The following is a 10,210-nucleotide window of genomic DNA, read 5'->3' on the forward strand; positions in this document are numbered from 1 at the left end:
GTGACCTGGGTAGCTTCCCAGGGGCACCCTGAACCCCAGCAGGGCAAGAGAACCCCAGGAGGCTGGGGTAGAAGAATCCAATGCTAACGGGAGCTGGTGTTTTCGGGGCGGGGCTACAGTTGCAGCTGACCAATCGCCGCCCCACAAGGGCGGGCTCCTCTCTTGGTAAAAGCACCAAACGAATGCTCACCTCCAGTGAGTTGCGCCCCGGAGTTCGCCCAGGACATAGTGTCCTTGCGTGCAGTGGTCTGCCTGACACACTGGAGTAGGGGGCGGGTTAGGCGGACCGCGGTTGCATCTTCCCTTGGGCCGCGGCGTTCCGACTCCAGCCTGGGACAATGTACGCAGAGCGGGGCGCAGGCAGCCCCGGAGCCGTCGGGGCGGTGCCCTCCTGCAGCGGCTTGGAAGGTGCGGAGTCCCAGCGGCCAGTAAACGCCTGTGCGGGAACCCCGGGCAACGGGTCCCAGCCGGGGACCCAGGACCGCAGCGCCGGGAGCCTGGACACCATGGAGGTGCCGGCGGGGGCGGCGCTGGCGTTGCGACTGCTGATCGCGTCGGTGTACCTGGCGGTGTGCGCGGTGGGCCTGGTGGGCAATGTGCTGGTGATGGTGCTGGTCCGGACGCGGCAAAGACGCCGGCCATCGGCCTTAAACTGCTTCGTCCTCAACCTGGCGGCCACCGACTTCCAGTTCGTGCTGACCCTGCCATTCTGGGCGGTGGATACGGCCCGGGACTTCAGCTGGCCCTTCGGCAGCGCCATGTGCAAGATTGTGCTTTCGCTGACCGTGCTCAACATGTACGCTAGCGCCTTCTTCCTCAGCGCCATGAGCATCGCGCGCTACTTCACTGTGGCTGGGGCCTTGCGCCGCCACAGCCTCGACGGCGGGGGTGCCGCCTGCTGCAGAGCGGCCACCCCGGGCTGGGTGTGTGGCCTGCTTTGGGCAGCCGCCTCCCTGGCCACGGCGCCCACGGCCCTCTTCTCCACCGTGGCCAGCGTGGCCGGCGAGCGGCTCTGCCTGCTCCGCTTCCCCGACGGCAGCTGGGACTGGCTGGCTGTCTACCACGTGCAGAAGATAACCGTGGCCTTCCTGCTGCCCCTGGTCACCTTGTCCGCCTGCTACCTGCTGCTTGTGCGCTTCCTGCGCCGGCGGCCACGGCCTTGGCTCCAAGGGGCCGCCGGGCCGTCGGGGGCCCCCAGCAGTCCCCGGAGGCCCTCGCGAGTGACCCGCTCCGTGACGGTGGTGGTGCTCGCCTTCTTCCTCTGCTGGCTGCCTAATCACGCCATCACTCTCTGGGGGGTGCTGGTTAAGTTCAACGCTGTGCCATGGGACCGGGCCTACTACCTGGTGCACAGCTACCTGTTCCCGCTGACGATCTGCCTGGCGCACGCCAACAGCTGCCTCAATCCGCTGCTCTACTGCCTGCTGCGCCCGGAGTTCCGGCAACTGCTGTGGGAGCTGTGTTGCCGCCGCTGCGGTCTCTCATCCTCCCGCCCAGCCAAGGGCGGGCCCGCGACCGCTGCCTCTGGACCGGCCCAGAGCGAGCCGCCGCCGCCGCCACCGGGCCGAGTCTGAGCCCGAGAAGCCCCGCGGTCCGCCTTGGCCAGGGCCAGAAGGGAGGGAAGGACTGACGGACCGATGCTGAGCTCAGGGGGATCAGGACCAAGGAGAGAGGGCAGTGGCTTCTCTGGGGGAAAAGTTAGCATGGAAAGGAATTGAAATGAGGGAGCCCAACCCTTTCACTTGACAGATGAGCAAACTGTGGCTGGGTCAAAGGAAGCCACTCACTTAAGGGCTCAACGAGTAAGTAAGCAGAGTCGGGACCAAAATCCGCGCCTCCTAAGGCCAGCTTCAGCGCCCCTTTCCTCTCCCTGCCTCCCTTCGCTCCCGGTTGAGCTGACAGTGTGTGGCCGGGCTGTGTGTGGACGCAAGCCCGGGGCGGGTTGGGTTTAGGGGCAGGGGCTAGGAAGAGATGGTCTCGGCAATAATGTTTTCCTGACGTAGGGCCCCACCAGAGCCTTGGCTCTCAAGGCTCGGTTCACTCATCACCTGCAGTTCTATCATCCAGTGACAAATGAGAGCATGCTTATTTTCTTTTTAATCGATTAAGATTTTTATACTCTGGAAAATCCCTGCTTTGTTTTTGTGTGGGTCTGGCTGGGGAGTGGAGGAGGGAGCTCATGGGTTGTATCCATTAACTAAGCATATTGATTGCAGAGAAACTTCAAGCATGAAAAAACATGCCTCAAGGGAAAGGGGGGACAATTTTGAGCCTCAGATGAGTTCCAACACATTCTGACTGAATAAACATATATACATGAAAGGAAAAAAACCCAACCTACTCTGCTCCTGAGACCAAATGAGGGCCACCACGACCACTCATGCTAGTACCCCTTCCCAGGATGGCCAGACTGGAAATTTCTTCTCTGTACTAGCCTGTTCTCAATTTCTTCATGTGTGTTATAAATGGAAGCACTGAACTGAGGCTCTAGGGCCAAAGACTTTCCCCAGTAGCAAGTGAAGCATTTGGAACAATCTATTCTTTTGAAATGAAAGCAGTATTTTCCTAGAACCTTGGAATGGTGATCCTTAAATTGGGATCTAAAAGGCTTTTTAAAGTGTAGCTGTAAGCTGGCTCCTTGTGGTCAAATCAGATTAAATGGATGAGTTTCTTCAACATGTCCTAAACTTCTAATATTTTGAACTGTTTGCTAGCACATAAGCTCATTGTGCTCATCTACTATTACAATATTCTCTCTAAATCCCAGAGTCCCCTTCCCCCACCCATTGCTGTTCAGTCCTGTTTGACTCTTCGTGACCCTATCTGGGTTTGTTTGGGTTTTGTTATTGTTGTTGTTGTTCTTGTTGTTGCTGTTGCTACTGCTGCTAAGATACTGGAGTGGTTTGCTATTTCTTTCTGCAACTCATTTTACAGATGAGGAAACTGAGGCAAGCAGGGTCAAGTGAGTTGCCCAGGGTCACACAGCCAGTAAGTGTCTGAGGCCAGATTTGAATTCAGGAAGATGAGTGTTCCTGATTTCAAGCCCAGTGTTCTATCCACTGCCATCTAGCTGCCCTTTCCCCCACCCCAGAGGTGGATAAATTAAATCAATTTTCATATCTTATCCAGCCACAGCTACCATTCTGACTCACTGTGTGGGTCTTGCATCATTTAGAGATGTGGCCAATGCGAGGTCAGTGGTTATAATTTCATCCCTCTCAAGGCTCTCCAAAAAAAACCCCAAAAAACAAAAACAAAAAAAACCCCTTGCACTTGCCAGCTATAATGGAGCAAACTCATTTATTAGAATGTGGAAAGAAAAATATGCTGGGAAAATGCATTAATCAGCAACTGGAGCCCCACACAGATGCCTGGGCAGGACCTGTTGGCAAAATGGAATGAACTGGCTGGACTTGACTAAATTTAAAGACTAGGAGCCTATTAAATGAAGCCCATATCATCTTTTAGAAGTAGGTGGCTGTGGTGTCTCTCAAATTTCTGAATGGTGGGGAAAGTTTCTTCTGCTCCTGGAACAGTTGAGAAGTATGCAAGTTTTATTGAATTCTGAGAGATTTTCTTTGAGAATAAACTATTACAGGAGTTGAAAGCTAGCACTGAGCATTGATTTCAGTTAATTATAAACAGAGGCATTAATTTATCTTCCCAGTTCTCCCTCACATGCCTATTGTTCCCTGGGAGCAAAAGAGAATTTTTTTCTCTCCCTGGCCCTCACCCCAATTTCTGCCCACCCTCATCACCTTCCTCTATCTTTTTAGATTCTCAGCTGGTCTCTTGTTGGTATAAACAACACCCACTTGTGATCCATATGCATGGAACACAACGGTACCATTGGCTGAGACTCTAGGGCCAAGGATTTTCCCTAGTAGCAAGTGAGGCTTTGGGACAACTCATGGTCTGGGTTGCTGTTTATTTTAAATCTCTGAAGCAGTATTTCTCTAGGATCCTAGAATGGTGCTCCTCAAATTGGAATCTAAAAGGGTCTTTAAGGTGCAGTTGTAGGCTGATTCCTTGTGGTCAAATCCGATGGAATGCATCCATTTATTAAGCATCTACTGTGTGCCTGGCCCTACACTATGTGAGGCTGGGAAAGAAGGATGTGATTCAATTCAACAAGCACCTGGTAAGCAACTATTATGCATGAAACACAATGCAGGGACAGCTGATATGAGGATAGAAATGAAACATCTTATTCTCATGGAACTTACATTTTGCTGGGGGCAGGTGGGAGACGATGACGATGATGGTGATAGTGTTTTTTTTTTTTGTTTGTTTTTTTTAGTGAGGCAATTGGGGTTAAGTGACTTGCCCAGGGTCACACAGCTAGTAAGTGTTAAGTGTCTGAGGTCGGATTTGAACTCAGGTACTCCTCACTCCAGGGCTGGTGCTCTATCCATTGCACCACCTAGCTGCCCTGGTGATAGTGTTTTAAGGCTTGCAAGATGAATTTACATATATATTATCTAATTTGATCACCACAACAGCCCTCTGAAGGAGGTGCTATTATTATCTCCATTTTGCTGATGAGGAAATTGAGGCTGAGAGCTGTTAAGTGTCTGAGGCAGAATTGGAACTCAGGTCTTGGTGACTCCAACTCTGTCTATGTATCACTTAGCAGCAAAAAATATAGATAAATACGAAATATATACAAATAAAATGCAACATAACTTGAAGTGGGTAAAACCTTTACAACTGAGAGCAGTGGGAAAAATCTTTGGTAGAAGACAGCTAACCTGAGTCTTTAAGGGAACAAAGGCTTCCAAGACCTAGAGGAGAGAAAGAAATTCTATACTTAGTGAGTAGCCTGGGTAAAGGCATGAAGGGATGGAAGATCATTTATAGGAAACATCAGTGGCCTAGAGTGTATGAGGGGGACTCATTTGGAAATAAGCCTAGAAAGGTAGGCTAGAACAAGAATTGAAAACCTCTGACTGCCATAGACATTTAGCCCAAGGCAATATAAAAATATTTAGGACTCTCTGTCCTCCAAGGGCTTGCTAATTGTCACAGACATAGAAACCTAAAAAGGGAATCATAAATAATAATAAATGAAAGGACCCAAAATAAGTGGAGATCAGAGAAAAAAAAGATAATCATTGAGCTAAAACAGTCAGTGAAGGCTTCCAGGATAAGGCTGACCTTGAAGGATGCAGAGGAGTCAGCTAGGTGAATCCCTGATGAGGAGAATGGTATGAGTTATGTTATGGGTGGATGAGTTATTCAAGGAAAGTTCGTAAAGAGAAGAGTGTGTACAAAGAGGACCTAAGGACTGAATCCTAGAGAGCATTTAGAGAAAGGACATAGGAGGAAGAAGAGAAGCCCGTGAAGAAGACAGAAAAGGAGTGGTTCCAAAGACAGAGGGAGAATCAGGAAGGTATTCTGTCGAACAAAGAGGGCATAATAATTATAGAAGCTACTGTGCATATGTGTGTGTTGTCCCAAAAGTGCACTAAGGCTGCACTAAGATTTTTGGGACACCCCATAAATAGTGCTTAACTGTAAAGTGCTCTTCTCACAGGAACATCAGTTTAGAGCTAAAAAGGATCTTAGAGGCTATTGAGTTGATCCTTCCCCTCTTTTGCAAATGAGAAAACTGAGACCAAGACAGGTGAAATGATTTTCTGAGACAGGATTTCAATCCAGATTTTCCTCACTCCAAGTCTAGTGCCATATTTGATCCTTACCACATTATAACACCCCTTCCCTTTTATTTGTTTACAGATGAGGAAATTGATTCTCAGAGGAATTAAGTGACTTACTGAGAGACATACAACTAGTAAGCACCTGAGGCAGGATTTAAACCTTTTCTGACTCCCAATCAATTGTTCTATCCACTATATCACACTGTCCTGAGGTTGGCAGAGGAAAGAGAATCAACAATGACAATTACTACATAAAGGTCAAGGAAAGTAAGAAAAAGAGGTCATTTAATTAATCTTCATTATTATATTTCCAGTTACTCTGGTGATATTTTTTGTCTCCATAGGTAGGGTGGTGAAGTGGATGGGCAGCCATACAGCTTTAGTCAGAAGACCTGAGTTCAAGTCCTGCTTCTGAGATATACTAGTTGAATGACCATGGTCAAGTTACATGACCTATGCATGTTCCAAGCAACTCGTTGGGCCTATAAGTTATAGATAAAATGCTGATTGTCATTGGTGAAGGAAATCTCCTCATGTATGGGACAGTAGAAAGAGCATTGACTCTGGGGTCAGAGGACATGGGTTAGAATCCCACCACTGATGCATATTGTTTGTCTCTTTTACCTCAAGGCAGTTACTTAACCTCCTTGGGCCTCAGTTTCCTCAAATGTAAAATGAAAGGGGTTAAAATTGATGGCCCCTAAGACCTCCTCTAACTAAAATCTACAATCCTCGATCCTATAATGATGAAATCACATGTCCAAACCAAACAAAAATACTGTCCTGGGCTTGGGTGGGGACTGTTGCAAGTGTTTAAGAATAGGTGGTCTGTGGGGTCTTTAGGACATCTAAAATGGTCTGTGGATTTCACCATTTTGAGAAAGGTCATCAGCTTCCAGAAGTTACTCTCCATGTCTTAAGAGAATCTACTACATTTAACTAATACCAGGGTAAGGTTGAAAAATCTAATTATCATAAGGACAAAAGATCATTAAGATGAGCAGATTCATAACTTATAATGGTACCATCCCTAGAATACCTACCTTAGAGTATTGTGCTCTCTTTCTAGTAATTAAAGAGATAATAACCCTTTTGGGGAAAGAAGGTAATGTCCAAGTCATGAGAACAGACAAAATGGCAGCTTGGCTTGGGGATAACCAAATCCAAGAGCTAGTTAGGAGCCTGAAGGAGTATGTACCAAAGATACAAAATTGTGGAGAACAACTCAGAGAAGATTAGGATGAGAAGGTACTGATAAACGTAGATGACATAAAGGTCTCTTTGCCTCAATTTCTTTACTCAACACTGAATTATTTGATGGGAATGGCACATAAGCCATGTCCCTTTTGGATCATAGATTTTAGCACCAGAAGACACCTCAGAGATCATCCAGCCCAACCCTCTCATTTTTTTTTTTGAGAAGGAAATGGGTCCTGAGAGGAGATTTGTCTTTACTATATCAAAATTGCCTCAGGACAGACATTGCCATCCTCAGCCTATTAGGTTGTTTATTTACCTGTCCTCCTTAGGGGAGCCTAGCAGTTCATACAGGCTTCTAAAGAAATAGTGTGCCAGAGGAAACAAAGAGGAAACAAAAAGCAAGGAGTCTTGGGAACAGCATAAACTGAATTAATCACTCTGCCAGGTTCAGCATTTAATATACTAACAGTACCAAACCCTTAGAGATAGCGGTCAATTAAATAAACACCCTGAGAATTTTTTGTTGGGGGGGGAAGTGTGTTCAAGCACTTTAAATTTATTAGTTGATCATGGGTGGTCGATTGGGACATGAGCTGCTATTATTATTCTGGCTGTGTTTTAAACGATATAGATAACTTAGTGAGGAAGATCCTTCCAGCAAGGCTGGATGGCAACTTATTTGAAATTTCGAGTTTTAAGAGTGTTGTCCAGGGCTCTAAGAAATTAGGTGACTTGCCCAGGGACACACAGAGGCAGGTGTTAAATCCACCACTTTGGGATTCAGTGCCTGGCTCTTTTTTTTTTTTTTTTTGGTGAGGCAATTGGGGTTAAGTGACTTTCCCAGGGTCACACAGCCATTAAGTGTCAAGTGTCTGAGGCTGGATTTGAACTCAGGTCCTCCTGACTCCAGGGCCAGTGCTCTAACCACTGCACCACCTAGCTGCCCCCAGTGCCTGGCTCTTAGGGAAAGTGGATACCTCCTGAGAGCAAGAATGTTCTTGCCTGACAAGATAAGACCAACAAAAGTTAACACGTGAATCATTAGTCAAGAGATTGTCTCCAGAGGAAAGAATTCCTAAGTGTCTCATGGTGAGAGCCACTGTGAGGATTCAATCTAGGTTCTCCTGTTGGGATGAGCCCCACCATGGAATGCTTGCCTGATAATTGGCTCTCACTCTTCATGATCATGACTAGATGGGCCAAGAGTCCCATGGTCCTTACACAGCCCAAATCATGTTGCTCCCCTCTTCAAAAACATTCTATGGCTTTCCAATCAGCTACAGAACATCCCACTTCGTTAATCTGACAACGGGTTCCTCTGGAACCTAGTTTCAACCTAGCTTTCTGCCCTGTCTCCTGCTGATTCCTTTTATTCCAGAAAGAATACAACCTTTCTCATCTCCATTCTATTCTCTCATCTCTTTTGGAAAGCCTAGCCATCCTTTAAGGTCAGTTCAAATACCCCTTCCTCTAGGAAGCCTTCTTTGCTTCAGGAACTAGGAGGGATCTTACTCCTCCTAGAGTACAATTTCTATATTATATATAGAACTTAAATACACATACATACATATACATATACATACACACATACATATACATGTATATATATATATATATCACTTCTATAGTATTTTGCCTCTCCCTCTCCTGAAGCATCACCATCATTATGATCATCATCCTGCATTATAAATTTTAAGGTTTGTAAAGCAATTTCCACATGTTATTTCCTTTGATTCTTCCAATAAGTAGGTCCTATTATTACCATCCCCATTTTACAGATGAGGAGACTGAGGCTGAGAAAAGCCAAATGATTTGCCCAGGGTCAAATAGCGAATAAGCATCTAAGGCAGGATCTGAACTCGGGTCTTCCTCACACACAACATATGCACACTGCCATATTCTTTGCCATGGTTATTTCTGAGTCCTTCTTTCACTAAGTCCCAGAGACTGGTTTTCAGTGTTCCATGAAAGGGCCTCTCACATGGCAAGCACTTGGTAAAAGGAATCACTGAGTATAAGGCCTCCAATGAGCATGGAGTTTGCAGACTTCACCATAGGCTGACCTAATAGTAATTTAAATGGAACTTACAGCAAAGCCCCAGTCACAGGCAAAAGTCAATGGATTTCAGAGAAAAAAAATGTCAGAAGAGGTGGCAGATGTACCTTCATTCACACAGGGAGTGTCTACTTCCCCATTCCCTTGTACAGAAACACTCAGGTCCACTTTTAGCTCTGCTGCTTTCTGGTAAGTCTTCTAAAATGGGGGGGGGGGGGCAGGGAAGGTCAGTACAGATAATTGGCTTCAACACCCAATTGAAGTTGTTCAGTTGTTTTTCAGTTGTGTCCAACTGGGGTTTTCTTGACGTAGATACTGGGGTGGTTTGCCATTACCTTCTCCAGCCCATTTGTCAGATGAGAAAATGGAGGCAAACAGGGTTAAATGACTTGCCCAGGGTCACACAGCTAGTAAGTGTCTAAAGTAAGATTTGAACTCTGGAAGATGAGTCTTCCTGACTCCAGGCCCAGAGCTCTGTTGCACTATGGTGCCACCTAGCTGCCAATATCAAATAACAAAGAATCATAAATTAATTTGTTCTCTAAAGTCAATCAGAGAACTCTTCTAATTTACTCCCTGAATGAAAATTGAACCCTCCTTTTTCAGACTCTCTTCATTCCTTAGGCTACACATGACCTTCATTTCCCATGCATCTTCAGAATTGGTCTGCATGTTGGCAGTAGTTTCTGACCATCGTCAACTGGATCTCTGATCCCCTTCCCTTTCCTGTCAAATTGATCAGTGAGCTGTAACTATTTGGGGCAGTGAGTGAGGAATCTCCATATTGGATGGATACTAGCAGAATGTTTAAACTGAAAGAGACCTTATAAATCTCCTCATTTCACAGAGAAGGAAACAGATCCCCATTTCTTGGCTAGAGAAAAAACAGGCACAAAGAATTAAACTCAAAAACTTGATTAAGCATTTATTAATACCTACTGAATACCAGGCATTGCACTATCCAGTCCAATCTAATAAACACTTACTAAGCCCCTACTATGTGTCAGGTACTGTGCTAAGCATGCTGGGTGAAGGGGATATCATTACCCAGGAGTATCCCATAAGCCTAGAAAATGGCAAAACCAGGACCTAAAACCACGTCTTTTGGCTTCATAGCCTGCTTTTGTGAGCAGTGATAGTTTATCCAATTTGTGAGTATGGTATGTTAAAAGGTGGAGCTGGGGGTGGCAGATGGTTTTTCTAAAACATAGTCCATGATTCAGCCACAAAGGCCTCCTTGCAATTTTTCCAACTGGACACTCCATGGGCTCTGACCATTTTTTGTACCTCTGCC

At 46.3% G+C, this 10,210-nt stretch overlaps 1 protein-coding gene across 1 annotated transcript; it reads left to right on the forward strand.

Moving 5' to 3' along the window:
* The first annotated feature begins 506 nt into the window (after positions 1-506).
* Positions 507-1,574, forward strand: LOC122738216 (relaxin-3 receptor 1-like). The gene has a single exon (XM_043980275.1). It carries the CDS (start codon positions 507-509, stop codon positions 1,572-1,574), a length of 1,068 nt encoding a protein of 355 aa, XP_043836210.1.
* Positions 1,575-10,210: the final 8,636 nt, after the last annotated feature.

This window comes from Dromiciops gliroides, chromosome 2, assembly GCF_019393635.1.
Source record: "Dromiciops gliroides isolate mDroGli1 chromosome 2, mDroGli1.pri, whole genome shotgun sequence".
Classification (NCBI taxonomy): domain Eukaryota; kingdom Metazoa; phylum Chordata; class Mammalia; order Microbiotheria; family Microbiotheriidae; genus Dromiciops; species Dromiciops gliroides.

Bases quoted from the DNA above. Each gene is read 5' to 3' on its own strand.
- LOC122738216 (XM_043980275.1), top strand. From the start codon at position 507: ATGGAGGTGCCGGCGGGGGCGGCGCTGGCGTTGCGACTGCTGATCGCG.